Source organism: Microplitis mediator, chromosome 5, assembly GCF_029852145.1.
Source record: "Microplitis mediator isolate UGA2020A chromosome 5, iyMicMedi2.1, whole genome shotgun sequence".
NCBI lineage: Eukaryota > Metazoa > Arthropoda > Insecta > Hymenoptera > Braconidae > Microplitis > Microplitis mediator.
In genome coordinates this window covers 2,157,710-2,185,621 of record NC_079973.1, presented here as the reverse complement: position 1 = coordinate 2,185,621, position 27,912 = coordinate 2,157,710, and the positions used below count along the sequence as shown (strand labels likewise).

At 32.8% G+C, this 27,912-nt stretch overlaps 8 protein-coding genes across 16 annotated transcripts; 5 read left to right on the top strand and 3 right to left on the bottom strand.

The window, feature by feature from the left end:
* The first annotated feature begins 19 nt into the window (after window positions 1-19).
* On the top strand, window positions 20-2,608 carry LOC130668280 (pre-mRNA-splicing factor CWC22 homolog). Its single transcript, XM_057470482.1, has 2 exons — window positions 20-204; window positions 292-2,608. Exon 2 carries the CDS (start codon window positions 348-350, stop codon window positions 2,493-2,495), a length of 2,148 nt encoding a protein of 715 aa, XP_057326465.1. The 5' UTR covers window positions 20-204; window positions 292-347; the 3' UTR covers window positions 2,496-2,608.
* A 650-nt stretch (window positions 2,609-3,258) lies between these two features.
* On the top strand, window positions 3,259-4,878 carry LOC130668704 (ubiquitin recognition factor in ER-associated degradation protein 1). Its single transcript, XM_057471106.1, has 5 exons — window positions 3,259-3,403; window positions 3,500-3,605; window positions 3,677-3,831; window positions 4,091-4,645; window positions 4,740-4,878. The coding sequence occupies exons 1-5, from the start codon at window positions 3,401-3,403 to the stop codon at window positions 4,806-4,808; spliced, it is 888 nt and encodes a 295-aa protein (XP_057327089.1). The 5' UTR covers window positions 3,259-3,400; the 3' UTR covers window positions 4,809-4,878.
* A 111-nt stretch (window positions 4,879-4,989) lies between these two features.
* LOC130668705 (uncharacterized) lies at window positions 4,990-5,872 on the bottom strand. Its single transcript, XM_057471108.1, has 3 exons — window positions 5,499-5,872; window positions 5,269-5,421; window positions 4,990-5,198 (listed from the first exon to the last, which is right to left on the bottom strand). The coding sequence occupies exons 1-3, from the start codon at window positions 5,656-5,658 to the stop codon at window positions 4,990-4,992; spliced, it is 522 nt and encodes a 173-aa protein (XP_057327091.1). The 5' UTR covers window positions 5,659-5,872.
* A 1,212-nt stretch (window positions 5,873-7,084) lies between these two features.
* On the bottom strand, window positions 7,085-9,351 carry LOC130668703 (enoyl-CoA hydratase domain-containing protein 3, mitochondrial). Of its 2 annotated transcripts, XM_057471105.1 has the most exons (7): window positions 9,288-9,351; window positions 9,117-9,199; window positions 8,803-8,886; window positions 8,131-8,304; window positions 7,877-8,067; window positions 7,649-7,809; window positions 7,085-7,584 (listed from the first exon to the last, which is right to left on the bottom strand). In XM_057471105.1, the coding sequence occupies exons 2-7, from the start codon at window positions 9,168-9,170 to the stop codon at window positions 7,343-7,345; spliced, it is 906 nt and encodes a 301-aa protein (XP_057327088.1). In that variant the 5' UTR covers window positions 9,171-9,199; window positions 9,288-9,351; the 3' UTR covers window positions 7,085-7,342. The 2 variants fall into 2 exon arrangements, with proteins under 2 accessions (XP_057327088.1, XP_057327087.1); XM_057471104.1 differs by lacking the exon at window positions 9,288-9,351 and having other exon boundaries at window positions 9,117-9,281.
* Window positions 9,274-17,229, top strand: LOC130668700 (MATH and LRR domain-containing protein PFE0570w-like). 7 transcript variants are annotated; one of them, XM_057471100.1, is made up of 8 exons: window positions 9,787-10,179; window positions 11,390-11,673; window positions 12,651-13,078; window positions 13,332-13,412; window positions 13,515-14,536; window positions 14,932-15,015; window positions 16,272-16,394; window positions 16,453-16,592. In XM_057471100.1, the coding sequence occupies exons 1-7, from the start codon at window positions 10,029-10,031 to the stop codon at window positions 16,370-16,372; spliced, it is 2,151 nt and encodes a 716-aa protein (XP_057327083.1). In that variant the 5' UTR covers window positions 9,787-10,028; the 3' UTR covers window positions 16,373-16,394; window positions 16,453-16,592. The 7 variants fall into 7 exon arrangements, with proteins under 7 accessions (XP_057327081.1, XP_057327085.1, XP_057327083.1 ...); XM_057471097.1 differs by lacking the exon at window positions 14,932-15,015 and adding an exon at window positions 10,316-10,879 and having other exon boundaries at window positions 10,039-10,179; window positions 13,515-14,798; window positions 16,453-17,229; XM_057471098.1 differs by lacking the exons at window positions 9,787-10,179; window positions 14,932-15,015 and adding an exon at window positions 9,274-9,639 and having other exon boundaries at window positions 13,515-14,798; window positions 16,453-17,229.
* Window positions 17,230-17,433: 204 nt separating this feature from the next.
* On the top strand, window positions 17,434-20,067 carry LOC130668701 (succinate dehydrogenase [ubiquinone] flavoprotein subunit, mitochondrial-like). Its single transcript, XM_057471103.1, has 10 exons — window positions 17,434-17,574; window positions 17,637-17,952; window positions 18,017-18,303; window positions 18,369-18,676; window positions 18,730-18,925; window positions 18,986-19,183; window positions 19,258-19,452; window positions 19,524-19,667; window positions 19,734-19,844; window positions 19,931-20,067. The coding sequence occupies exons 1-10, from the start codon at window positions 17,455-17,457 to the stop codon at window positions 20,015-20,017; spliced, it is 1,962 nt and encodes a 653-aa protein (XP_057327086.1). The 5' UTR covers window positions 17,434-17,454; the 3' UTR covers window positions 20,018-20,067.
* A 1,515-nt stretch (window positions 20,068-21,582) lies between these two features.
* On the top strand, window positions 21,583-27,647 carry LOC130668698 (succinate dehydrogenase [ubiquinone] flavoprotein subunit, mitochondrial). Its single transcript, XM_057471092.1, has 6 exons — window positions 21,583-21,955; window positions 23,664-24,087; window positions 25,086-26,047; window positions 26,110-26,254; window positions 26,321-26,625; window positions 26,703-27,647. Exons 1-6 carry the CDS (start codon window positions 21,899-21,901, stop codon window positions 26,787-26,789), a joined length of 1,980 nt encoding a protein of 659 aa, XP_057327075.1. The 5' UTR covers window positions 21,583-21,898; the 3' UTR covers window positions 26,790-27,647.
* Window positions 24,085-24,961, bottom strand: LOC130668699 (uncharacterized). Of its 2 annotated transcripts, none has more exons than XM_057471095.1 (3): window positions 24,659-24,961; window positions 24,360-24,545; window positions 24,085-24,294 (listed from the first exon to the last, which is right to left on the bottom strand). In XM_057471095.1, the coding sequence occupies exons 1-3, from the start codon at window positions 24,881-24,883 to the stop codon at window positions 24,154-24,156; spliced, it is 552 nt and encodes a 183-aa protein (XP_057327078.1). In that variant the 5' UTR covers window positions 24,884-24,961; the 3' UTR covers window positions 24,085-24,153. The 2 variants fall into 2 exon arrangements, with proteins under 2 accessions (XP_057327078.1, XP_057327076.1); XM_057471093.1 differs by having other exon boundaries at window positions 24,360-24,593; window positions 24,659-24,950.
* Window positions 27,648-27,912: the final 265 nt, after the last annotated feature.

Genomic DNA, 27,912 nt, shown 5'->3' with positions numbered 1-27,912 from the left:
TAAACGCTATTAAACGTGAACGTTGTCATAATTTATTTCTCACCAAAGTTTGGAAGCAGATGAACGCACAAAGTGAAAAATAATTTAATAATTTAATATTTAAATAATTATTATAATTATAAACTATTCAAAAAGTAAATAATTTATCAAAGTGCATTTAATTAGATAAATTCATTTAGTAAAAGTAACTGGCGCTAATTGTTTGTAAGTTGATAACCTCAACAACACATTTTCAAGTGTTCTAATTATAAATTTTATTTGTTGGTAAATAATTTTTTTAAACTATTTTAGAAGTTGGAGAAAAATTGGTAATTAATATATCGTTGGTTATTAATTTATTGACAAAAATGGATCGTCAAGAAAGTCCAGTTGTTGAGCGACGTCGCCGAGACAAAGATCGTAAATCAGACAGAGATTCACACTCACATTCTAAGAGGAGGAGAGACGACGAACAACATGAGCACAGAAGGTACTGGGACAATGATTGGAGTTTTGAGAAAAGGTCTAGAAGGACTCCGGATCGCAAGGATGAGAGACGGAAGCGTAGAGAGAGGGATGACAGTGACAAGAAAAATGAAAAACCTGGCAAAATTATTCAAGACGAGGAATTGGGCAGTATCCCGCGTGCTCAAAAACGTACTGTTGATCTTCTGACGTCAAAAACAGGAGGTGCGTACATACCGCCAGCTAAATTAAAGATGATGCAAGCGGAAATCACGGACAAGTCATCAGCTGCGTATCAACGTATCGCCTGGGAAGCTTTGAAGAAGTCAATTCATGGATACATCAACAAAGTAAATACTTCAAACATCGGACTCATTACCAGAGAATTGCTGCATGAAAATATTGTTAGAGGCAGAGGCTTATTGGCCAGGTCCATTATTCAGGCCCAAGCTGCTTCTCCGACATTTACTCCAATATATGCCGCGCTTACTGCAATAATAAATTCAAAGTTTCCAAATATTGGAGAGTTGATTCTAAAACGTCTGACTAATCAGTTCAAAAGAGGCTTCAGGAGAAATGACAAAGCTCTGTGTGTATCTTCAGGGACTTTTATTTCACATTTGGTGAACCAGCGAGTAGCACATGAAATACTCGTTCTCCAGCTGTTGACTCTCTTACTGGACAGCCCCACTGACGACTCAGTAGAGGTTGCCATCGCACTGCTGAAGGAATGCGGGCAAAAGCTGACTGAAATTTCTAAGCAGGGTATCGTGGGCATATTTGAGTTGCTCAGGAATATCCTGCATGAGGGCAATCTGGACAAGAGAGTTCAATATATGATAGAAGTAATGTTTCAAATCCGCAAGGACGGATTTAAAGATCACGTCTCAATTCCAGAAGAACTAGATCTCGTGGAAGAAGACGAGCAAATAATTCATTTGCTCCAGCTGGATGACAAACTTGAGTCTGAAGATATTCTGAACGTCTTTAGATTTGATGATGAATACATCAAGAATGAAGAGAAGTACAAAGAGCTGATAAAAGAAATTTTAGACACCGATGACAGTGACGCCAGTGGCGAGGACGAGGGCAGTTCTGATGAAGAGGACAGCGGCGCTGAAGATGCTGACAAAGCAGGTGTTATTCTAGATAACACCGAAACGAATTTGACGGCACTTCGGAGGACAATCTATCTGACAATTCACTCCTCATTAGACTTTGAGGAATGTGCCCATAAGTTGATGAAGATGCAGCTGAAACCTGGGCAGGAGAGAGAACTCTGCCACATGTTTCTCGATTGCTGTGCAGAGATGCGGACTTATGAAAAATTCTATGGACTTCTTGCTGGGCGGTTCTGCGCAATCAATAAAATTTACATAACTCCTTTCGAGGAAATTTTTAAGGAATCCTACGACACCATCCACAGGCTAGACATGAACAAGCTGAGGAACGTGGCCAAGTTTTTCGCGCACTTGCTGTTTACTGACTCGATATCCTGGGTCGTGTTGAACTGCATTCATTTAAACGAAGAAGACACCACCAGCAGCAGCCGTGTCTTCATTAAAATTCTCTTCCAAGAGCTGTCTGAGTACATGGGGCTGAAGAAACTGAACGACCGGGTCAAAGATGTCACGCTGCAAGAGGCATTCGAAGGATTGTTCCCGCGGGACGACCCCAAGAAAACTAGATTCGCTATAAACTTCTTTACTTCCATCGGTTTGGGAGGACTGACTGACGACCTCCGTGAGCATTTGAAGTCCAGGCCTAAGCCAACTGCCGCTCCTCCGGCCATCATAGAAACTCTGAAAAAGTCCAGCTCTGATGCCAGCTCGTCATCTACTTCGTCGTCTTCGTCTTCATCGTCGAGTTCTTCCTCCGACTCTTCTTCGGAATCATCTGATTCGTCATCGTCAGAGGAAGAAAAAAAAAAGAAGAAGAAGAAGAGAAAGAAGAGTAGCAAGAAAATACAAAAGAAACCTGAAAAAAAAGTTAGAAAAAGAGTCACTGAAAGCGATAAAAAATCCTTGAAAAAAAAGAAAAAAAGTAAATGAATTGACGTTACTTTGCACCTGTAAATATTTTTTTGTAAAATAAAATGCTACTACTATTATTATTATTAGTTGTAACTGATCATATTTAAATAAAATTATTTTTTAACCATTAATTTTTATGTTTTTTATTATTTATAAATTTAAATATTTCTGGTCTTATTTATTAATACTTAGATTTTATTTTAAACAATAAACTAAGTAAAAAAAATCATTTAAAAAAATTGCACATATAGTTTTTAAAATTTTCTACATGTGAATATTTTTAGTTTTTATTTTTTTTTAATTGATTTGTTGAAAAAAAAATTCCAAAATTTGCAGGATCACAGAAACGTGACACTGAAGTAGCAGACAATTCAAAATTTTCAAATTTTTTTTCAACAAATCGTTTACAAAAACGAAAAAATGCACATGTAGAAAATTAAAAAAACGATAAGTGCAATTTTTTAAAATGTTTTTTTTTTATAATTCATCGTTTTGGAAAAAAATAAAAAAATTATTAGACGATACTGAAGTTACCCAGCGTCTAATAATTTTTTGATTTTTTTTTAAATCATAAATTAAAAAAAAAAAATATTTTAAAAAATTGCACCTGTAGTTTTTTAAATTTTCTAAACGTGCATTTTTTTAGTTTTTGTTTTTTTAAAATTGATTCGCTGAAAAAAAAATCCGAAAATTACTAATTGTCTGCTAACTTCAGAATGATTGAAACAGCGCCCTCTTGGTTTATTTAAAAAAGTATTGATATTTATATTTATATTTATAATTAGTCAGAGGTTAACACTAAAGTTTTCAGTCATTACAAAGCACTTCTTAAATTTGAATTTAGTTTTTTATAAATAACTTTAAATAATTATTTAAAAATAAAATTAATAAGTAACCAGAGGATCTAATAAAAAAAAATCAAAATGGTACGTAAATTTTGAATTAATTACAAAAAATAGATAAATATTTCTATAGGTTAGGAAATGTTGAAATAAATAATAAATCGTATTTTTATGTTTTAGTTTGCGTTTAATATGTTCCCGAGGCCTTTTAATACTCAGTACAAGTGTTTTTCAGTCTCGATGTTTCCAGGGAATGAGAGACAAGACGTCGAACGTGGAGGGAAAAGTATATTGGACATGTTTAATTTGAATAGTGAGCGAGTAATTTTTTTTGCTAATTAATTTTTAATTTCTCAGTTATCATGCCGCCTTCAGCGCTGGAACAGTTGACGAGATTGAATATCGTCTACCCGATGCTGTTTAAATTGACGAATAAAAAAACAAATCGTGTGACACATTGCGGTGTCTTGGAGTTTGTCGCTGATGAAGGAAAAGTTTATCTTCCATACTGGGTATGGTTTTTAAAAATTTATTTAATCATGAGATTCAAATATTTTGTGAGTGTGAATGTAACTGACAGGTGACAATTTTATAAATAAATAAAAATTAAAAATGCGTATTTAGATAAATGACAAATCAGTACGCGCATTTTTTCAAATTTCATTTTAATTAATTTCTTTATTTAAAATTTTAAAATTGTCTCATGTCTGGTACATTCAGACTCATAATATTTCATAAGATTTTAATTATCAATTTATTTACTTTTGATAGATGATGCACAATTTGTTACTCGAAGAAAGCGAGATAATAAACATCGAAAGTGTTTCATTACCAGTAGCAACTTACGCGCGATTCCAGCCCCAGTCTGAGGATTTCCTGGACATCACAAACCCCAAGGCTGTTTTAGAAAACGGACTGCGCAGCTTTGCTTGCTTGACAACTGGAGACATCGTCGCTATTCAGTACAACCAGAGGATATACGAGATGTGTGTGCTGGAGACCCGACCTGGACCAGCTGTTTCTATCATCGAGTGCGACATGAACGTCGAATTCGCTCCGCCGGTCGGTTACAAAGAGCCAGAGAGACAGGAGCAGAAAAAACAAGAGGAACAAATAGACCCAGCTGACTTGATGCCCGAGTCCACGGAATTCTTCGCATTCCAAGGACAGGGAAATAGACTCGATGGTAAAAAACGAAAAGATTCTGGGCCTTCGGAAGTTCAGGTTCCGAAGCCGGTTTATGTTCGGGGAATTCCTGACTATGATTATAAAATTGGAACACTGAACTTTTTACGTAACATCAAATCGATTAATAATAGTAAAGATGTAAGTTCATTATATATATTTTTTTTTACTTAATTATTAATAGTAATCAGTAAAAAGTCCCGGTAATTAATAATTTCTAATTAATCTGTTACAGGAAAAAAACGTCGATGAATTCAAAGCTTTCACTGGTGAAGGATTTTCATTACGTAAATCTAGAAAATAAATTTTTATAAGTATATTTTATAAGATAAGTAAAAAATATTTATTAGGGCAATAAACTTGTCGACTTTTATTTTAAAAAATTGGTAATAATTTTTATTTAAACTCTACAACTAAGCAATCGTTTAAACCGTCAAATTGCAATGCTACTAATTTTCTTCAGCTAAATCATAAAACTGATTCGCTCAAAGAACATGAGGTTGTGGAGACGCTTCAGCTGCTTGAGCTGCAGCACATGAGGAACTACTGGTAAACAGTACGTTCCCCAAAGTTTTAGAAATCACCCCTTCTGGGTCAGTGTTTTTCTTGAGATTGTGAACTGAGTAACGATTGTACAGCCCCCAGATACTGTTCATCAGCTTGCTGTTGTATTTCAGCGGCGTCAGTTCACGTTCTAAATTTAAAAAAACAAATTATTATTTTACTCTATTATTTAAAAATATTTTATTAATTATTTTACAAACTTTCAGATAAATTTTTTTTTAAAAATCCGCTCCAGTTTTCATTATCATCCTCAATATTATCAGCTTTTTGCATCAACATTTTACGTTCCATCATTTCTTGGACTTTGCAGACCGCAAAAGCTCCCTGCGGTACTGCTGCCATTTTGCGGCAGTCTAAAAATAAATATTTATTATTTCTTCATCAATTAATTAATGAATTAACTAATTAACACAAAGAAGTATAAACTTACAAGTACAATTTTCAAAAATAAATTCGTAGAGTTGCCGTTTAGAGAAATTTCTAATATTCTCAAACGTCACAGCCTCTGGCAAAGTGTTCAGTAGAACTCCTGTCTCATAAAATGTATCAAATCTCATACAGATATCTTTATTATTAACTATAAAGATCATTAACTAATACAATTAATTAGAAACTCAATGAACAATTAAAAAATTATCAACTTTTTGAAATAATTTTCCTTAACAATAAAATATTTAAATTATTTGAACAAACGTCAGATCATAAAAATAAAACTTAGTAATATACTAAATAAATATAAATATTAAAACAAAGAAATATGAGCGATGGTCACTTGAACTTTACAGTGGACTTGAGGAAACTGCTGATATTTATTTAAACTTATTTATATAAAGTAATCGAGTAATTGGAGGGGAGTTGCAGCAATAAGATCATTGACGGTCGGATCTCAGACGACCCCCTGGTTTATAAAATAAATATCTTATCACTTATCACATTTTTTAAAAATATTAAAATCCTTCTTAACTCGTGACTGATGACATTGACTCTTATTTCTTATGGTTAATTATAATTTTCGATTAATGGCAATCAGAGCGGTCATTTTTCGAGTTCGATGGATTTTTGAAAGTCGTTTCGGTCACAGATAAGATAATTGATAGTAATTTAAATTTTGTAAACAAAAATACGTTGGAGGCCTGATAATTTATTTCAAAATAAAACTAAATGATTACAAAGCGATTTATAAAATTTAATCGAAGACGAATGTCTAAAAATATGTAAGCCAAGATAATAAAATATTCAAAGTAAATATTTTTAAAGTGAATCTATAAATAAAAAATACGATAGTGAGGTCAAAATGGAGATAAATAAATAATAAACTAGATTTTAAAATCTAAATTAAATGACATCCGATAATGATACTGAAGTCAGCCGACGTCTAATAATTTTTCAAATTTATGCAAAATGATAAATTATAAAAAAACAAATATCTTAAAAAATTGCACTTATAATTTTTGAAATTTTCTACATGTGCATATTTTTAGATTTTTTTTTCTGTAATTGATTCGTTGAAAAAAAAATTTTAAAATTGTTAATTGCTTGCTAACCAGGATCATCATCCGATAATTATCATTTACGCAATCGACGTTTGAAATTTTTTAAACTCCAGTGCAATATTCAAGGCCGTTATTTTTCTGCGATCCTCTTTGTGTTGCGTAAAACATTTTTATTTTTCTTTTGAGATCAGGGTTATCAATTAATAATAAACTCTGATATTTACCGACCCCCCAAAGACCCGAGGTTCCTGCTTCGACTTGAAATATTTACAATCATCAGGTTTTCATGCCGAGACATAATTAATTTGGGGTCATTACATGCATTATATTTCCATACAGAGTATGCGTGTGCATATGAGGGATTTATCGCTCTACTTATCATTGTACTTCGGACAGAATGGAAATTCATCTTTAGCAGCTTTAATTAGAGTAAATAATTACTACAGTATGTACACTATAAATTACCAGCGACAGTCATAAAAAAATATTATTGCTTTAAAATTTCAAAAAGTATAAACACTAATTAAATTCCCACTCGATCTTCTCGAATATTTTTATTATTTTTTAATCTCTCGTTGAAAAATAAATTTTAATCTAAACTTTGTTTGATGGACTTGAAATTCCAATAAACAAATCGCGATAATTATTTGTACAGACTAACAATAAATATTTATAATTAATTTCAATTATCACAGCCTTGGCAGTAAGACTTCGTGTATTAAAAAATATTTTGAAAACTTCTGATTGAAAAATTTGTACCCAGAAGTTAATCCGTTAATATTCAATTAATATCTTCGTCTTTATCGAACTTGTTGCTCCAAACAGGTTTACGTTTTTCAATAAAACTTTTAATTCCTTCCTGGGCGTCTTTCAGTTCCAAATTCTGCAGCATTATTTCAGTACCGTAGTAGTAAGCCGAGCAAAGATCAAGTTCTTGTTGTTCGAACAAAAATTTCTTTCCCAACTGTACTACCGATCGGCTTTTGGCTTTGATTGCATCAGTTGTTTTTTTTATCTCTTCAGCTGTAAATATTTTAATTAATTATTCAAATTAATAATCGAGTAGTTCAATTGCTGCAAGACTTACAAAGTTGATCATTAGACACGACTTTGCTGACAAGCCCAGCATTGTAAGCTTCCTGAGCAGATAAAGGGAGGCCGGTATACAACATATGTGATGCTACTTTTGTAGGAACGTTACGTACTAATGGTATCCCTGGAGTTGAACAAAAGATTCCGAAGTTTGCTCTAAAAAATATGGAATTAATTAATTATTTTTTAGGCTTGTCTACATAAATTTTAAATAAGTTTGTACCCAGGTGTAGAAAAAGTACTTCTTTCGGTACAAATAACAATATCGCAAGAACTGACGAGTTGACATCCGGCTGCTGCTGCTAGACCATCGACGGCAGCAATGACAGGAACAGGTGAGTTGGCTATTGATTTCATTAAATTTGAAGCAGTTTCAAATACTTCATAGTGATGTTTGTTACCTTTTGCTGTTGTCTAATTTAATATACTAATTAATTATAATTTTTAAATAATTTAATCATAATAAAATATACTGACGAGTTCTTTTAAATTATGGCCTGCTGAAAATATCTTTCCAGGTGCTGCTGCAATAACAATCGCTCTCAGTGATTCTTTATCAGCATCACGGTCTAAATTCCATGTTAAAATTTTCATCATTTCCAAAGACAAAGAATTTCTAGAGGCATTATGGCTCAGAGTTATCGTTCTGACCTGTCACGTTAATAAAAATTTAAAAAACATCCTGAAGTTTACAGATGACAATAAAGTTAGCAGACATTTAACATTTTGATTTTTTTTAACAAAAAAATAAATATTAAAAAAAATATTTTGAAAAATTGCACATATAGTTTATTAAATTTTCTGCATGTGCATTTTTTTAAAAATATATTTTTTTTATTATTTATCTATTTAAAAAAATTTATTTAAATTTCAAATGTCTGCTAACTTTACTGTCACAGTTAACAGACAATTAAAATTTTCGGATCACAAATTTTTTCCACAAGTAAATTACAAAAAAACAAAAACTAAAAATATGCACATGTAGAAAATTTAAAAAACTACAGGTGCAATTTTTTAAAATATTTTTTTTTTTATAATTTATCATGTAAAAAAAAAACAAAAATTATTAGACGGTTAACTTCAGTGTCACATGAAAATTTACATTTAAAATTTTAAATTACAGTAATTAATAATTAAAAAATAAATTACCCCATTTGTTTCGTCGCTCTCAACATATTTTTCGCTCTCGAATGTCGTATTAGCAACATAAGACCTCGCAAACTCTTTTCCCGCCTGTCAACCCAAAAAAAATTAAATTCAAATTTAGCGCGCGTATTTTAAGCGCGCGCGCAGTTACTACTGCGCATAAAACAAATCAGCTGTCGCGTCTAATGCATATACCAGTAATATATTTATTTATAGATCGTAATGTACATAATAAGCTTTATAAATAATTCATAACAATATTTATGTAACATCTACAGACAATTGAAGATTTTATAATGAATAAATTATAAATTTACCTTGAAAACTGGTAAATAATTGCGTCCTGTCAACAAATTGTACGTCCGTGACATCGCGACAACGTTATTACTATTATCGCCACCTATAAATATTTTTATTTACTTTCTATTTTATTCAAATCGCTTTTTTTTTTAAATGATAACGATAATTGATAATTCAAAATCACTTACTGTCAACGCGCTCCTCTAATTAAATAAAACACTTCTACTAATTATAATTAAATAAACATTTCGCAATAATAAAATATTTAAACTTTTGCGCGGCAATTTAAATGACATTTAAAAATATTATTTTTAAAAATCAAATCCCCGCTTTTAAAATTAATTTGTCTGTTTAAAAATAAATGGGTTATTGTAATTGAGTGAGTTAATGATGGAGGGGATAATTATGTATGTGGAAAAGTATTTACTCATAATGAATCATTTATTAGATCGAATGTTGTCCGTTTGACTAAAAATAATAACAAAGTGGGATCGTCATGGCAACCTGTGTTTTCGATTGTAACTGACATGGCAGACGAAGGTAAAACGTCAAAATATATTTATTTTAAATTTTTAAATATTATTTATAAGTAATTATTCATTATAATTAATTATCATTCAGTAATTTAAATTTATTTTTTAAATTAAGTGCCGCAGAATAATTTTCCCGCGAAAATCTAATTATACGTAATAGTTATCTTGAACAGTTTTATAAAAAAAAAATATATGTTACGAAAATAACCAGACGTGAATCGAGGTTTTAAGAAGCAGTTTTCAGTAGTTACGTAGTGTATAATCCGTAAGCTAACTAGTGGTGATGGGCTAGTGTCCCTGTCTAGACCACATTTCTTCTCAGTCGTATATCGTATATTAGACCCAGTACTCAGTAAACTCAGTGACGTTCAGTTCTTTACGTCAGATACTGTCTCGATGTTGTGCTGCGTGTCAAGAAAAGCTGCCGAGGGATCAGTTTTAAAGAAACCATCTCTGATCTCTTCATCATCTTCATCATTATCATCAACTTCAACTGTAACTCCATTTAAAGCGCCAGCAAATAAATCGGAAAGTGATCCCAAGTATGGTAAGAAAAATCCTGATTTAAAACTCCAATTGAATTTCTTGTCCCAAGTATCGGATTTAAATTTTTAAATCTGATTCAATCGGAGTCAAATAAGAAATGAGTAAATTTTAATTGTTGTAATTAATTAAAATTTCAGTTTCTCGGCATTAACATCCTAACACTAACACGCTTTTAATATCCTTGAAGACTAATCAATAATTGTAACAAGAACGCATTGAAGAAAACGATGTGTTAACAAATGGTTATTAGCAGCGATTGAGTGGCCGGAATATAAGTATAGTCGTTTTAAACTGGTTACGGTAAAGATCTATATGGACATTGTGAATGTAAATAACGTGAGTAAACAGTGACTCTGGTGGCCGCCTTTGTACATGACAGAGCACGTTAGTATTGAAGGTGAATCTGGTCTGGTCTGGCCATATACGCGGGCCGTCATCCTCGTCATCGTCATTATATCTGTACTCAGTATTTCAATTGAAGTAAAGGTTTATTAATGAGGATACTGGAGGCTGGTGCAGATGTGAGGCCGAAAGAGAACGGAAGGAAAGAAGAAGGGAAATAAATAAATAAGTTTGTTGAGATTTTATTATTACTGGTGCTGGTGCTGGTGCACAAAGCGCGTATGGGATGAGAGCACAACATCAAGGCGTATCTGGTCGTAACTCGGTCGACAAATCACCCAAAAAGGAAGCTTGCTCATGTAGGCGATACTTGTTTAATACTATGACTTTAGTATTTTTAAATTTAATTATTTTATTTAAACTGCGCTGTACGGTTGTTGTTGTCGTTGAAGGCAATCGTCTTGTTTAATTCTGGGGCTTCTTTTCCACTCGATTGTATTTTTATTTTCATTTAACCTGCCGATGAAAGTCATACTTTTTGTACGGTCAGTCTTAATAACTCTATCGGCTTAAAAACAACCGGACGATTGATGATAATCAATTGCTAATTTAATTCAACTAACAGTTAATTAACCAGTGTGTCGCTTTAATCAAGTGTTTTTATTTTGTAATATGTAATCAATTTTTTATAGCTTTTTCGTAATAACGTGACTGTGTAACGTAAGATTATTATAATAAGATAGAGATCTTATGCAAATTAGCTTGAGATTTCATGTAAATTGATAAGTTTTTTTTTAAATTTAAATATTGAGGTGGAAAGTTTTGTTGAATAGTGTGTGGTTTATTAAATAACTGATAAATGGCAACAGATGACACGGTGGAGCTGCTGCCCTGCACGATATGCGGGAGGACATTCAAGCCACAGTCGCTGGAGAAGCACGCGAAAATTTGCGAGAGAGCGGCGATTAAAAAACGGAAACCTTTTGACTCGTTTAAGCAGCGGCTTCAAGGTACGGAGCTGGAGGAGTTTTTGCCGAAAGTTATAACCAAGGGGAGAGATGTAAGACCGGAAGAAAAATGTGGGAGTAGAAATACGTGGAAGCAGACGCATGATGAATTTTTGAGAACTATTCGCGCTGCTCGGGGTGAAACTGTAAGTATTTTTTTTTATTAATATACAAAAAAATCGGGAATGATTACGGATTTCATTTAAATCTGAATTCTCTCCGTCAATTGGAGATCTGGAGTTTCAGAAAAAAATTACTCTGCATATTAGGGTGGTTGTTAAAAATTAAATTTTTTCTGACGCCTCATAAAAAGTTTCTTTTTAGTAAAAAAATACGTGAAGAATTTGGTTTTTTCTTTTTAAGTAAAAAGAACACGTGCGGCAGGACGATCAGAGTTCAGTTTTCGATACAATCGCGTTTTTTTTTTAAATATCTCATGAAATATGCCGATTAAAGGAAAAAATCATAAATACAATTTTGTAGGAAATTAAATTCTTGACAAAAAATGTCATATTCATTTTTTTTATAAAACGAGTATTTATGAAAATATTTTGAAAAAACTTTTTTAGATCTTATAAATTGAGGATTTAAAAAAAATTTCTAAAAAAGTTTTTTCAAAATATCTTCATAAATACTCGTTTTATAAAAAAAATGAACATGACCTTTTTTGTCAAGAATTTAATTTCCTACAAAATTGTTCTTACAATTTTTTCTTTTAATCCGCATATTTCATGAGATATTTAAAAAAAACCGCGATTGTATCGAAAAATGAACTTTGATCTGCGGCACGTGTTCTTTTTACTTAAAAAGAAAATACCAAATTCCCCACGTATTTTTTCACTAAAAAGAAGCTTTTTATGAGGCGTCTGAAAAAATTTAATTTTTAACGACCACCCTACTGAATATGGAGTAAATGAGTTTGTTTTTTCAGCGGAGTGATTTCGGAGTAATTGCTTTTATTTAAATCCGCATTCACTCCGGACCGGAGTTTCAAAGCCAAAACAAACTTTTACCCCAAGGGGATTAAATACTCATTCACTCCGAATTCAAACTGCGTTCACTCCGTAAATTTTTTACACTGCAATTATTCTTAAAATTTAGTAAATATGTATTTTTTTTGGAGGTCGTGACAACTAGTTCGCAGTACCGACAAGTAACGACGATAACTCCGGGAGCTCCGACCCGCTCTAACGAAAAAGGATTATGTCCGACATGTAGTCGTCAGTTCGGAATAAAGGCTTACGATCGTCATGTCGCCTGGTGCAAAGAAAGGATTCTTCGCGTGCCAACAACTCAAGCTACAAATGTCGCGAAAGAACGTCTCGATGCGAGGATGAAGTACCGGGCGCCGCTGCTCAAGAACCGGCGGATGACAAACCGGGAAAAGTATGCGCCGAGAATTAAAAATAATGTTACTGTTAATAACAACAACATCAACAACAACAACAACAACAACAACATCAATGCCGTTAATTCGGGGTTGAAAATTAAGGACACAAGCGGACCAAAGAGCGCGGATCCTGTAAACATCAAACAACCGGCAGTAACTGAGTAAGATATTTTTGTTGGCTCATTGCCTAGTTTTCCTTTTTCTCGGTGCACTCATTCGTACGTTGTCTCATAAGTCGTAATTAAAACTGTCAAATCTGGCACTTCCGCTCCAGCTGGATACTAAGAGTATTATTTTTGTCTGCTCTACTTAAAACATCATAATTAATTACATTGTAATAATAGTTTTAAGCTTATAAATTATATTAATTTTAATAATAGCATACAATTACAATCGTGTATTTTCGGTTTGCAGAAGAAGAAGCGGTCAAGGAAAAATTGATGGTGTCATTGCACCTGGACCCGTTAAGTCGCGGCCGGCTGATCGATCAATAAAGTAAATATTTATTTTATTTAGCGTTAATTAGTTAAATTATTTATGTCGTGACAGCAAACTATTGCATGGTAGTTAAAATATTTATGACAAATCTTTCCTTAGACATAATCCTGATTTATTAATCCTAACTCCACCTGACTACCCACGAAGCCATAACTTTCAGGACTCTCCCACGTCAATTCAAAAATTTAAGTCTTCATTTCCATCTCTGACGTCAACTGAAGCCGACGATGATTTTAACAAAAGAAAATTAAAAAAAAAATTAAAAAAGAAGAAATCAAAGTGTATTGTATCTGGTTTAAGTATCGGCAACCCCAAGGTCAATGATGTCACGGTTAATGATGACGTGACGGGCATGACGGTCAGACCTTGTCATGCCCATAGGGAGGAGTTGATAACTTGGAAACAAATAACTTGCGACAGTGTTCAAATAAAAGTTTATGACTCAGGTTTGAACGATAGTTCTCTGATTAATTTGCCACAGCAATTAGACCAGACTTATTTAATTAAAGAGTCTGCTGGTGACATTGATAACGACGTCACCGAAGGTATCGACGCGATTTTACAGCGTCTGGATAATGATCTGAAAGAAGACGAGGACAAGTTAAATAAATTTGAATCAACTCCAGCGAGTCCAAGTAAATTTAATATTGACGTTACTTGCGCCAGTACTCCGGTGTCGTTTAAAAATGACAATTATGCTAGAGAAAATAAGATGATTAACGAGGATGGGTGTGAAAGATCGGCAAGACCAAAGAGTGAGTCTATAAATAGATGTAGCACTTATGTCATTGGAGAGACTTGTGACACTAATTGTCTGAAGATTGACACTCAGAACCATAACAAATTTAATAACACAGATGATAATATTATTTTAAAAGACCCGCTGTTCGATACAAATCTTCCGGATGTGAACGACAAGAAAATAATAATTGACGAAATAATTCCTTTGAATGTACGGTGCAAAAGTAATGACACGGATTATTCTTTGACACCATCGAGATATTTTACCAGCGACTCGTTGGATTCCGCGAGATCCAATAGAATTATGAGGAAAAAATTGAGGAAGAAGATGAACGTCCTCCGCGACAGCACGGACTCCTTGATTTCTTCAGTTGAGGCAGGTAATGTACGAACTACTGAGCCGCGATTGGACGCCAGAGATAAAATTAATGGGCTAGACGAACTGAAATACTCTAAAAACCCCAAGAAGTCTTTGATGTTCCCGGAAATAGTTAATAAACCAGACGGAAGATTAGAGAAGAGTTTTAATGACAAAGAAATTCCGTATTGGAAACGCATGATGCGGACGTCGAGGAGTAGATTATTTTGTCATTTAATGAAAAATAGAAATAATTTCCTACCTCCCGTTCCTTTTGCCCAGAGGTAAATTAATTATTTTAATTAAAAGTTACGTCTTAGTCCTGAGTCATTAAGTCCTAAGTATCAATAAAAAAAGTTTATAAATAAATAAATAATTAGGAGTATCCTGTAGTTTGGAATAAAAATAAATTTCTAGGAGCTGTGGTCAAGATTTTCATCCAGCGTGGACTAATTACGTACGCAGACATCCGGATTTTAATCTTGTGCTTACAAGTAGAACGTAAGTTTTTTCAGTAGGATATTATTCCCATCATGCGAATTTAAATACAGAACCGAGTGTAAAATATAAGTTACAACTGGGCAGATTATTCATCACGCTTCACTCGGTTTTATACATCGATCGTTACTTAATTAAAAACTTTTGTTTTGCCATGCAAGCCTGAAAAATTTCCATCACGCGATCATATATCGATCATCAGAAAACATCCTCCTTAATATACAGCTCCAGGATTTAGTTCATTATAATTGTTACTGATTACTATTTAAATTACTATTATTTATAGCATGAATTAATTACAGAAGCTATTGCACTTGGAGAGTTACGTATTGCACGAGAGTTTCACAATAATAAATATTCATCTGTATTAATAAATATCAGACATTATAATTTATTTATTATTTTTATTACAGAGGAATATGTCCAGACTACGATCCGTATTTATTAGCAGAACAGCAACTTAATGACCTTCTGTCAGACACTTGCAGTGATAAATCATTCACCGACTCGCCGTCCAATCGTTACAATATTAAACCCACATCATCACCATCCACTTCATCATCGCCACTCTATCCGCTAACTCACTCATCGGCGTTTGTTAAATATCCCAACTCTCTTAATTTAGACAACTCCGCGACTCCGGAAAAACGGGGATCAGTATTGGCACCGCCCTCGGAATTCGATGACTTGTCTATCGGCTTCTCGTCATCAGATTCCGCGGAAACGAATTCACTGTCGCGGGAATTGTTCGCCGAACTCGAGTCGGCCTGTCGCCGAGAGGATCAGGTTAATAAGAAAAACCATAGCGCGGTTCTGGGTCGACGAGTTATCATCGACAAGGCGAGAGCTCTAGGTACCACTGATGAGTCTCTTGATGGTAATTCTAACAAACGAGTTAATTTGAGCGAAAAATCGCGGAAAGTTGTTGAGAAAACGACCGTGAAACCTTTAAAGCCGATGGTAACTCGGTCTAACTCAGTACGCGCGGCCTCGGCGCCGAAAATTCCAGAACGAAAAGAGACCGCGAAGGCCAACTCGAGGTCGAGTCCGGGCACGAGGTTTAATAACCACAGTAGGAATAATAACTGCAGCAATCTCAGTGGAAGTAACTTGAGTTTAAGCTCAATAGTCTCCTCTGAGATTGATGTGAAGAGATCGAACTCGATGTTTGATGACCTTGTAAGCTCCTTTGACGATGACTCAGGTTCGTATCCTTCCTTGAGATCCTTTTTAAAGAATGATCCTTTGTCCATGTCCAGTCCTGTCCAGGCGAGTCGCGACCGCACCCGCAATGGCCAGATCAGCGACGAAGATTTGTCATCACCCGATTGTTTCAAGAAACAAGAGTGCAATAAATTGAGCGCCGACTCTGCTTACAGCAGGTACTTTTAAGTGTGAAACAAAAATTATTTATTTTGCTTATTGTTTTTATTTTTTTAGTTTGAATCGAAAATATTCAAATGGACGCAATGAGACAACGGGAAGACTGGATGAAGATACAACTTTAGCACGTCGTCGTGAAAATGGGGGTGAAATATTGTCTAATTTAAAATCTAAAATGTCAAAATTTTGTCATGAGTGTGGGACTAAATTTCCTGAAACTGCCAAATTCTGCTGCGAATGTGGAATCCAGAGACTTGCTCTGTGACAATGATTTTATTTTGAGTAAAAATATTGTCAGCTAAATTACAAATCGAAATTTGTTTTTATAACAATAACGCACATTTTAATTATTATTTTTTTTATTTGTTGTTATACATATATACATTTATCTTCCGTTGTTATTATATATTATTTACCATTCTGAATACTTATCAATTTATTATTATTTACATTTATAAATTGTCTAATTAATTATTAATTTTAGTATTAATTTTTAAAGAAGCACTTTTGCAATTTTTTTTATATTTTAACTCGGATAAAACGAAAAAATTTTCGACTGACCGACGAATGTGTGATTTTTTTACAAACCCTTTTATATAAAATAAAATTTATTATAATTGTGTCACTTCCTTGTAGATTTGAGTGATAAAAGTATTTTAAAATTAGTGATTGTCATTAGTGAGCGAGTGTGATATATTTGGATAAATATAAAAATATAATATGTAGTGCGCTAGTCTCTCTTGTGTATTTTTTACTAAAGAGAATACAAAATAGAAGCCATATTTAAATTCTTTATAGACTAATGTAAAATAAATTTTAAATTTTACTTTAAAACCGCCTTTACTTCATTACATAATTTTATCATATATATTTTTTATCTATAACTCGTGTAGCACAGAGACAACTTTTGATAATTATTTTTAATTAACTTTTTGCTGCAGTTTTAGCAGTTGGAGCAGTGGCCGTAAATGCCTTCTACCCTAATATCCACTTTATCTTTTAAATAAAAAAAAAAAAAAGCATCAATGTAATATTAACTGTCAGTCAATTAACCAATTAATGATGTTTAATCCTACAGTATCTCGTAATTTAATTAAAAGTTTATGTAAAAAAATATTTAAGCCGCGTAATTTACATATCAACGTTCATTTACCTGATAAATCATCTGATATAAGATGTGTAAGTTATTTATTTAAATTTTTCAGTTTACTGTTGATTGAATCATTAACTTTAATCTTCAGAGCTACCCGATGATCGATCACTGTTATGATGTAGTAGTAGTAGGAGCCGGTGGAGCCGGACTGCGAGCAGCAGTTGGTCTAGGAAGCAAAGGCTACCGGGTCGCGGTTGTAACAAAATTATTTCCGACTAGATCTCACACCGTCGCGGCTCAGGGTGGAATGAATGCGGCGATAAATAATTCCGAACAGGATCAAGACGATTGGCTATTCCACATGTACGACACCGTAAAAAGTTCAGATTGGCTTGGAGATCAAAACGCTATTCATTATTTGACACGTGAAGCTCCTCAGGCTGTTTATGAATTAGAAAATTATGGTATTTTTTATCAATAGACTAGACTTTTTTGAATAATTATTTGACGTTAATTTAAATTTTGAAGGCTGCCCTTTTAGTCGAACAGCGGATGGTAAAATTTATAAGCGAGCGTTCGCAGGACAGTCTCTTAATTTTGGCAAAGGAGGACAAGCTCACAGAACTTGTTCGGCAGCAAATCGCACAGGGCACGCAATTTTGCAAACTCTCTACGGTCAAAGTTTAAAATATAACGTTGATTATTACGTTGAATTTTTCGCACTTGATTTACTGATGGACGGAAGAATTTGCAGAGGCGTAATTGCATGGGAACTGGAGACGGGGATGATCCATCGCTTCCGTGCTCATCATACAGTTAATATTTTAAGTTTTTATATTGACAATTGATGACAGTGATCCAGCAATTGATATTTTTGAAGGTTTTGGCGACTGGTGGAGCTGGCAGATGTTTTTTTTCCTGCACCAGCGCCCACACTTGTACTGGAGACGGAGCCGCGATGGTCTCTCGTGCAGGTATTCCGCTGCAAGATATGGAATTTATTCAGTTCCATCCCACAGGACTCTACGGAAGTGGGGTTTTGATAACCGAAGGCTGTCGTGGAGAAGGTGGAAAGCTGGTTAATTCAGCGGGAGAGTTTTTCATGGACAAATATGCACCCAAAGCCAAAGATTTAGCGTCGCGTGACGTAGTTTCGCGGGCTATCGCGATTGAAATCCTCGAAGGAAGGTATTTATTTCTGTACATCGTAATTTAAGTTTTTTAAAATTTTAATTTTTCAGAGGAGTGGGGAAAAGAAAAGATCATGTGTATTTACAATTAAATCATTTACCCGCTGAAACGATAAGATTTAAATTACCGGGAGTTTCACATCTAGCCTGGGTATTTACAGGCGTTAATTGTGAGAAAGAACCCATCCCTGTAATTCCGACCGCTCATTATAACATGGGGGGAATCCCGACCAATTGGCGTGGCCAAGTAATTTTGTTTATTTTCAAATAAATGAATATTTTAATTATTTTTGAATTTATTTGCCAGGTATTGACTAGAGACAATGAAGAAGATAAACCAGTAGAAGGTCTCTGGGCAGCAGGCGAAGCCGCCTGTACTTCAGTTCATGGAGCGAATCGTCTTGGGGCCAATAGTCTTTTGGAAATAATTGTGTTCGGTCGTGCAGTTGCTGAAAACATCAGCACTGTCCTTAATCCCGGACAGGAGCATCAGAATATTTCTCCAGTTAATTTCAATCATTCACCCATATTACCACCAACCCATAGCTTTATTTCTAAAACCATAATTAAAATTATCAGGACCTGGGAAATGAAACTCTGCGGCGTTTTGATAAAACCCGCTATGCAAAAGGTTCAATTTCCGTTGGTAATTTACGAGAAGAAATGCAGATGACGATGCAAAAATACTGCGGAGTTTTCCGAACTTGCTCAGTTTTACAAAGAGGCTGTACTGAAATAACTCGACTCTACATAAATTTATTATCAGAAATAAAAGTAAAGTATTTATAAGATAAATAATAATAAAAATTTTTTTATCACTAGTTATTTATTTAATATTTTATTAGATGCTTGATAATTCTGTTATCTGGAATACTGAACTACTAGAGGCATTAGAATTACAAAACATGATGTTATTTAATATGCATACTGTTTACGCAGCTGAAAATCGTAAAGAGTCAAGAGGAGCTCATGCGCGTGATGATTTTCCTGTAAATTATTTAAAAATTATCATTTTAATTATGAATAATATGAGATTAATTATTTGTTATTAATAGGATCGCATCGATGAGTACGATTATAAATTACCATTGGAAGGCCAGAAAAGAAAATCTTTGACACATCATTGGAGGAAGCACACGCTAACATGGGCCCTGGCCAACGGTTCAGTAAGCAATCAATCTCATGATATAAATGATAATTAATATGTCAAAACATATATATAAATCTCTATTACTGTTTTTATAATTAATAGATTTGCATTTCTTATCGGCCGGTCATTGACACAACGCTCGATCAGTCAGAAGCTCAACATGTGCCCCCTGCCATACGCGTTTATTAATTTTATTAAATCATAATGATATGTAATATTTAAATTTAAATCGTCTGGCAAATGTCTCATGTTTAATGTCTGTGTATATATAAGTCAATTGTGATATTTAAATTACAGCAGCAGGTTTATTTATTTGAATTGACGCGTTTTTATTATCAATTCAATAGCTAATCGTAATCGATGTTTTTATACATTCATATGTATAGACATTTATACATATATATTCTATTTCATTGATCATAAAGACATATCTGACCTACTAACATTAGTATGTCATACTATTGACTTTAATTAATTGATTGATGTAATTAAAGTTTTAATTTAAATCGAGGTAACGGATTGAGTTTATAGTGAAGTTTAAATTTGAAAGTCTGAAGAATTTCAAGTGAAGGAGGGGGGATTTAAATCGAAAAAAATGAAGGAGAATATAAAGAGGAATTTATTTTTGATTTAAAATTGAAGATGAAGATGAAGTGGAAGTGGAAAATAAAACGAAAATTTTTTAAATGGAGAGGAAATTAAATTACAGGTGAAGTTGTTGAAGTTTTTGTTTAGATCGAAGTAACGGATTGAGTTTATGGTGAAATTTAAATTTGAGAAGTGGGTCTGAAGAATTTTGAAGAGAGGGTGGGGGGAAAAGATGAAATTAAAGTCGAAAAAATGAAGTTGGAGAATATGAAGAGGAATTTATTTTTAAGTTTGATTTTAAATTTAAGATGAAGTTGAAGTCGGGGATTGAAGTGGAAATTAAAATGAAAATTTTGAAAATCGAGAGGAAATTCAATTAGAGGTGAAGTAATTAAAGTTTTCATTTAAGTTGAGGTTGGAAATTAAGTTTATGGTGAAATTTAAATTTAGGAAGTGAAAGTCTGAAAAATTTCGAAGAGAGAAGTGGGGGGGGGGGGAAATGAAATTAAAGCCGAAAAAAATGAAGAGGAATTTGATTTTAAGTTTGATTTTAAATTTAAGATGAAGTTGAAGTTGGGGATTGAAGTGGAAAATAAAATAAAAATTTTAAAAATCAAGAGGAAATTGAATTACAGGTAAGTAATTAAAGTTTTAATTTAAATCGAGGTTGACGATTAAGTTTATGGTGAAATTTTAATTTAAAAAGTGAAAGTCTGAAGAATTTTGAAGTGAGGAGTGGGGGAAGGGAAATGATGAAATTAAAGTCGAGAATATGAAGAGGAATTTATTTTTTAAGTTTGATTTAAAATTCAAAATGATGAAGTTGGAGGTTGAAGTAGAAAATAAAAGGAAAATTTAAAAATGGAGAGGAAATTTTTATGTTTAATTTATATATGAAGTTGGAAGTGTAACTACAGCTAAAGTTGATGATAAGAATCGAGATAATTTATCGATATTGATGTAAAAATTGAAATAATTTACAAACTTATATATTAAGTATATGTTACTAAAACTATCTGTGGATTAAAGTATGAATGAATTGGTATTAAATACTGAAAGTATGTCGAGGTAAAAATATGTTTTAAAAAAATTTTTCGTCTGAATGTTGGTAAGCTTTGAAAACAGCATGACCACCTGAGTCGCTAAGTAGACTTTCTCATTCACTACCAAAGGTACATCGACCGAGAACCCAAGACCATATATCACCCGAAATATATACATATACAATAAGAGACATATACATTATTATCGAGCTAATAAATCTAATCTCTAACACTAGTGCTTGCGGTGTATTGTTTAGTCGTTTTTAAAATCTTCGCCGTGCAAGAAGTACGCGGATTTAAAAAATACTTATTTAGATTTTTTAATTAACTAGGGTTAGAGGTGTCGTTCGCTGTGGAAAAATTACTTACTGTTTACTGTTGCTATATAACAAATATATAGATATATAACAAATAAATAAAGGAGGTTTATTTAATAAATATGAGCGGATTACTAAAGCTCTCGAGCCTTCTATCAGGACAACCCGCTCGAGTTCTGGTATGGATATATTATTTTTTAAGTTATATAATAATTTTTATTTATTTAAGTCTTGCGCACTTTTTTGCAATACCTTACAAACTGTTACGTAAGAATTCAAATCCTTGTTTTCCTTATCCTGATTTTTATTATTTTATATTTTGTAGATCACGGGCGAATTTTTGAATCATCGTTGTGTAATTTACTACCCTTACATTTTTTTTTTTTTAATCGTCTAGACATGGGCTCTAGCTTTAGAAATTTACTGTCCATTGATTCACTACTTACAGCTCTGTATACACAATTACATTTTTATTTCCTGTAAAAATTTTATTTTCTTCGACGAAAATACACGAAATTATTTATAGATTCTATGGAGTTTTGTTATAGAATTTTTTTATTCAATTTTAATTTGGATTGAAAAGAGCAGACGTTTAAAAATTTTTATTTACAAGTGGAATATTAATATAAAAATTTTTAGTCCTTTGTATGCATTTTCAAAAATAATTTTTGTAAATGTTACGTATTTTTAATTTAAATTCCTGATTATTAAAACGAATTACAAATTATTTAAATTACGAGTGTGAGTGCAGCAGACATCAGGCAAATTTAAAATTTTAAATAAATAGAGTAACTAATTAAAAAAAAAATATTTCGAAAAAATGCACTTGTTAATTTTTTAATTTTTTAAATGCGCATTTTTAAAAATTTCATTTTATTAATTATTTACTCTACTAATTAATAATTTTAAATTTGTCTGATGTCTACTCCATTCACACTCATTTTAAATTACGTGATATTTAATATTAATAGTATTTAAAATATGAAATTAATTAAAAATATACACATGTAGAAAATAAAAAAAACTCGGAATTTTTTTAAATATTTTTTTTTTTAATAGTTTATCGTTTTTAAAAGAATCCAAAAATTATCAGACCGGCTCACTTCAGTATCATTTAAAAATTAATTTTTTAAAATGCAAAATTGCGTTTTTGAATTCTACTATTTTAAATTTTTTTATAAAAACAAAAAATTTACGATTAATTTTTAATAAAAAAATCAAAGTCTTGTTTTTAAAAAAAAATATCAGAGCGATAACAGAGTAAATGAAACATAACATTTTTAATTGAAATCTCATATAATTTAATACTCAAATAAATATATATATTTTTCTGATATGTAAAATTATGTTTTTAATTTAAATTTAAATATCACAATACTACTATTCATTTCTTAAAATAACAATAACACATTTTGCAATAAATGACGTTAAATATTTAAGTCACATGTCATTTAAATCACGAGTATGATGTTTACATAAAACTATAACTCAAAAATTATTTATTATTCAAGCGAAAAAATTTTTTTATCCGTAACGATAAATTTTTCATTGACAATTTAAATTGTCATTCATAAAAATGCTAATAAAAATTGACATCATTACATATTTATTATTTTTTTTTTTGACAATTTAATATTCTGTTAAATTTATTTGCTAAAAATATAGACGGCTAAATTTTAAATTAAAAAAAATTCACTTATGTAATTAATAAAATTCAATTACAACTTTTTTATACTTTTAAAAATTTTATTGGCTATTAAAGTATCATTAAGTATCACAATTATTTTTAATTGTCTTTTCTTATCAGAGTAAATAATTAAGTTTTTTTTTTTTTTTTTTTTTCAATGACTATTTTATAAGACAGTAAATTTAAAAATGTAATTTCAGAATAAATTAGGGCTACCAGCAGTAACGAGTCGTAATTTCCATTACACACATGACGGAAAAGCCAAGACTTCGGAAGCGATATCCAAGCAGTACCCAGTGGTAGATCACACGTACGATGCAGTGGTGGTGGGAGCAGGAGGAGCGGGACTGAGAGCAGCGTACGGTCTTGTAGCAGAAGGATTTAAAACAGCAGTAATTACTAAATTATTTCCCACACGGTCGCACACCGTTGCCGCCCAAGGTGGAATAAATGCGGCTCTGGGTAACATGGAAGAAGACAACTGGCAGTGGCACATGTACGACACCGTCAAGGGCTCGGACTGGCTCGGTGACCAAGATGCCATTCATTACATGACACGTGAAGCTCCGAAGGCTGTCATTGAATTAGAAAATTGCGGTATGCCGTTCAGCCGAACCCAGGATGGTAATTTTTCAAATTTATTATTTAAAAACACGAATAATTTTAATAATTATACGAAAAATTTGGATTTTAAATACTCGTGTCGCTCGATTTACGTCCGTAGTTGTCTGAGTCGCTACTCGAGTCGGATATATTTTTAATTATTACATTTTTGTAATGAATGTCTTTGTTCTTACGCCGTTTTTTCTTCTCTCTAGAGTCATCGAACTCCTAAATTAATTAAATAATTAAATAAAACAGTAAATTTTTACTTATCAAAAAAAATTTATAATTACTCTGTAATTTTTAATTTTGGTTGCATTTCTAGCCCTCTTCGTTTTTAATTGCGGCGCGGGTTTTTCCTGTTGCTTGTCTTTATTTTTCTGGCGCTCCAAATTTTTTAGTTTTCTTATTTTATTAGCGCCATCAATGTACGGCTGTTTTTGTTCTTGAGTCATTTGCCTCCATTGGTCACCCGCGAGCTTAAATAAATTAGCACTGGTTAATTTACCAGGGAATTCATGCTGGGTCTAAATAAAATAATTAATAAGTCAGCGTGCGATAATTAATAAAAATTAAATTTAAATGAATGAACCTTTCGATAGTCATGCAGGTAATTTATAAAAGCATTGACACTTTTCCATGACCTTTCTCTGATAGGTACAACCGGTGATCTTGATCGCGTTCTCGTCGGATTCTGTGGTAAATTAGACTGCGTTGTATTGCTGTCAATTATTTCTCGTCTCGTATCGTTAATTTGCACAGGGCTGCCATTATTAGATACTTCATCATCACTTCCTGTCTCTACATAGTCCTCCATTTTAATTTCCTCAATTTATAGTAACAATAAAATTTTATTTATAAAATTATCAATATAAACATTTTTTACTTTTAAAAAAATAAGATTATAAAATTTTTTATGACAAGATGTCAAGAAAAAAAAAACAAGTGACATTAAAAATTAAATTACATGAATCTAGCCGCTAAGAATTGGATATATGTGATATATATTTTTGTTTTAGGGAAAATATATCAGCGGGCATTCGGTGGGCAGTCTTTGAAGTTCGGCAAAGGAGGGCAGGCACACAGATGCTGCTGTGTCGCCGACAGAACCGGGCACTCGTTGCTCCACACACTCTACGGCCAGTCATTGAGTTACGACTGCAATTATTTTGTCGAGTACTTTGCTCTAGATTTGTTGATGGAAGGCGGAGAATGTCGGGGAGTGATAGCGCTGTGCCTTGAAGATGGTTCGATCCATCGTTTCCACTCTAAGAATACAGTTCTGGCAACTGGTGGGTATGGACGGGCCTACTTTTCATGTACGTCCGCTCACACGTGCACTGGAGACGGGACAGCGATGGTCACACGTGCTGGTCTTCCTAATCAAGACTTGGAGTTCGTACAATTCCACCCGACAGGAATTTATGGAGCTGGATGTTTGATTACTGAGGGAAGTCGTGGCGAAGGTGGTTATTTAATTAACAGCGAAGGTGAACGATTTATGGAACGTTACGCTCCAGTGGCCAAAGATTTAGCCTCGCGAGACGTAGTTTCGAGGTCGATGACCATTGAAATCCGTGAGGGACGTGGCGTTGGACCGGAGAAAGACCACATTTACCTTCAGTTACATCATTTACCACCAGAACAATTGGCCGCCAGGCTTCCGGGTATCTCGGAGACTGCGATGATCTTCGCTGGAGTGGATGTCACTCGCGAGCCCATCCCAGTATTGCCTACAGTGCATTACAACATGGGTGGAGTGCCTACTAATTACAAGGGGCAAGTATTGACGACCAAGAACGGCGAAGATGTCGTTGTACCTGGACTCTATGCCTGTGGAGAAGCTGCCTCTGCTTCTGTACACGGCGCTAACCGACTTGGTGCCAATTCTCTACTAGATCTGGTTGTATTTGGCCGTGCTTGTGCAATTACTATTTCACAGGAGAACAAACCTGGTGAAAAAATAGGTCCACTTAGTTCGGTAAGTAACCAACTCACTAAATAAAATTAAACTCTAGTAAAATTTAATAATTATAATTGTAGAATGCTGGAGAAGAATCCGTTGCGAACTTGGACCATATTAGACATGCGAATGGATCAGTTTCGACTGCCGATTTGAGATTGAATATGCAGAAGACTATGCAAACTCATGCCGCTGTTTTTAGGGAGGAAAAGACTCTTCAAGACGGTAATTATTTAATTTATTAATAAATTAGTTTCTGTTTTATAAATTTTTTTTTTTATTCTTTTACAGGCTGCCGCAAAATGACTGACATCTACAAGAAATTAGACGACATCAAAGTAACTGACCGGTCGTTAATTTGGAACTCCGACTTGATCGAGACTTTGGAGCTTCAAAATCTCATGCTCAACGCCATGCAGACAATTTACGCGGCTGAAAACAGGAAAGAAAGTCGTGGAGCTCATGCCCGAGAGGACTACAAGGACAGAATTGATGAGTACGACTACAGTAAGCCCTTGGAAGGCCAGCAACCAAAGCCAGTAGATCAACATTGGAGAAAGCACACGCTCACGAACATGGATGCGAAATCTGGAAAAGTAATTTTATTTAAAGAATTTAATTAATATTTTTTGTTTGTTAATTAATTAATTTAAATGATTAATATTAATTACAGGTATCCATTGACTACCGACCTGTAATCGACGCAACTCTTAATACTCAGGAATGCGCAACGGTACCACCTGCAATTAGGTCGTACTAAAATATTTACTAGACCCGATCTAGCTCGCACATTTTGATTTAAAATAATTTTTTTAAAAAATTATTACGTTTAAAAATTTTAGTTGACTTCAATCAAATTGTTTTTTTTATCGTACTGCATAAAAATAATAGAGAAAAATAAGTAATTTATAAATGAAAGTAATCGCGACCACCAAAGTTAATTCTTGTCAACTCGTTCATAAATAAAAGTCTGTTATTATAATAATATATGATAAAATGAATACGACTTATTATTTTAGGACATCTGAAGGTGCTGATTGTTATATTAAGTAATTGAAAAAAAAAACAATAATTAATGTTGTTTTTTTAAAATTAATTGCGTTGAAATTTGATAATGAACGATGTGTTATTTCGTACGCGGCACTTTACTTAAAGAAACGACGACGTAGGAAAATTGACAGTTTAAGGAAATACTAGCTTCTGTTTGCGACTGAAATCAGTCCGAAATATAAGTATTAATTAATATTAATCACAAAAGATAATTACTTTTAATTTATCACTAGACATTTTTTTGTGCAGTATTCTTTAACGTCAATAAACTTTTTAATTTTTAAACAGTTACTTAAACTGTTACTACGTTGTCAGACACGCAGTGTGAAAAATTGTATCAAGATCTGGCCGATTAATTTGTAAAAGACGCACTTACGACAATTAACTTATTGGTAGCAAGTCAATGACCAAGTTAATTTAAATAAAAGTTACCAGTGATTAGAGTTTAAATTTGTTTTGACATTTAAATATTAATAAAAATGTACTTTGTTAAATTTTTAAAATGTATTGAGTCGTATGTGTGCGTGAGATTGTAAATATAAGCGAATAAATAAAAAAATTATTAAAAGCTTAATTGTCAAAATTTCATTTAAATAATTGACTTTAAACTTATAATTTTTAATAAACTTTTTTTTTCATATTTACATAAATTTAAATAATTATTTTCGTCTGCTTATAAATAATTGAAATAATTATTTTCATTGTTATCAATATTTTTATTTTGTCGTAAGACATTTGATTTAATTTTCCGGTAGTAGTTCCGGAATCCACCGCTGGGATGCGCATGGTGCATAGATTGTTCCTCCGCAGACACATGTGATCCACCTTTTATA

Bases quoted from the DNA above. Each gene is read 5' to 3' on its own strand.
- LOC130668280 (XM_057470482.1), top strand. From the start codon at position 348: ATGGATCGTCAAGAAAGTCCAGTTGTTGAGCGACGTCGCCGAGACAAA.
- LOC130668704 (XM_057471106.1), top strand. The intron at 3,606-3,676 runs GTATATTGGACA...TTAATTTCTCAG, and splicing joins CGTCGAACGTGGAGGGAAAA to TTATCATGCCGCCTTCAGCG. The intron at 3,832-4,090 runs GTATGGTTTTTA...TACTTTTGATAG, and splicing joins AAGTTTATCTTCCATACTGG to ATGATGCACAATTTGTTACT.
- LOC130668705 (XM_057471108.1), bottom strand. From the start codon at position 5,658: ATGATCTTTATAGTTAATAATAAAGATATCTGTATGAGATTTGATACA. The intron at 5,422-5,498 runs GTAAGTTTATAC...ATTTATTTTTAG, and splicing joins TATTTTTGAAAATTGTACTT to ACTGCCGCAAAATGGCAGCA. The intron at 5,199-5,268 runs GTTTGTAAAATA...TTTTAAATTTAG, and splicing joins AAAAAAAAATTTATCTGAAA to AACGTGAACTGACGCCGCTG.
- LOC130668703 (XM_057471105.1), bottom strand. From the start codon at position 9,170: ATGTCACGGACGTACAATTTGTTGACAGGACGCAATTATTTACCAGTT. The intron at 8,887-9,116 runs GTAAATTTATAA...TTGGGTTGACAG, and splicing joins ATTATTTACCAGTTTTCAAG to GCGGGAAAAGAGTTTGCGAG. The intron at 8,305-8,802 runs GTAATTTATTTT...TTAACGTGACAG, and splicing joins AGAGCGACGAAACAAATGGG to GTCAGAACGATAACTCTGAG.
- LOC130668700 (XM_057471096.1), top strand. From the start codon at position 10,029: ATGTTGTGCTGCGTGTCAAGAAAAGCTGCCGAGGGATCAGTTTTAAAG. The intron at 13,079-13,331 runs GTAAGATATTTT...TTCGGTTTGCAG, and splicing joins AAACAACCGGCAGTAACTGA to AAGAAGAAGCGGTCAAGGAA. The intron at 16,395-16,452 runs GTACTTTTAAGT...TTATTTTTTTAG, and splicing joins GCCGACTCTGCTTACAGCAG to TTTGAATCGAAAATATTCAA.
- LOC130668701 (XM_057471103.1), top strand. From the start codon at position 17,455: ATGATGTTTAATCCTACAGTATCTCGTAATTTAATTAAAAGTTTATGT. The intron at 19,184-19,257 runs GTTAATTTCAAT...TAAAATTATCAG, and splicing joins AGCATCAGAATATTTCTCCA to GACCTGGGAAATGAAACTCT. The intron at 19,845-19,930 runs GTAAGCAATCAA...TATAATTAATAG, and splicing joins GGGCCCTGGCCAACGGTTCA to ATTTGCATTTCTTATCGGCC.
- LOC130668698 (XM_057471092.1), top strand. From the start codon at position 21,899: ATGAGCGGATTACTAAAGCTCTCGAGCCTTCTATCAGGACAACCCGCT. The intron at 24,088-25,085 runs GTAATTTTTCAA...TTTTTGTTTTAG, and splicing joins GTTCAGCCGAACCCAGGATG to GGAAAATATATCAGCGGGCA. The intron at 26,626-26,702 runs GTAATTTTATTT...TATTAATTACAG, and splicing joins TGGATGCGAAATCTGGAAAA to GTATCCATTGACTACCGACC.
- LOC130668699 (XM_057471093.1), bottom strand. From the start codon at position 24,883: ATGGAGGACTATGTAGAGACAGGAAGTGATGATGAAGTATCTAATAAT. The intron at 24,594-24,658 runs GTTCATTCATTT...TATTTTATTTAG, and splicing joins ACCTGCATGACTATCGAAAG to ACCCAGCATGAATTCCCTGG. The intron at 24,295-24,359 runs GTAATTATAAAT...TAATTAATTTAG, and splicing joins CCAAAATTAAAAATTACAGA to GAGTTCGATGACTCTAGAGA.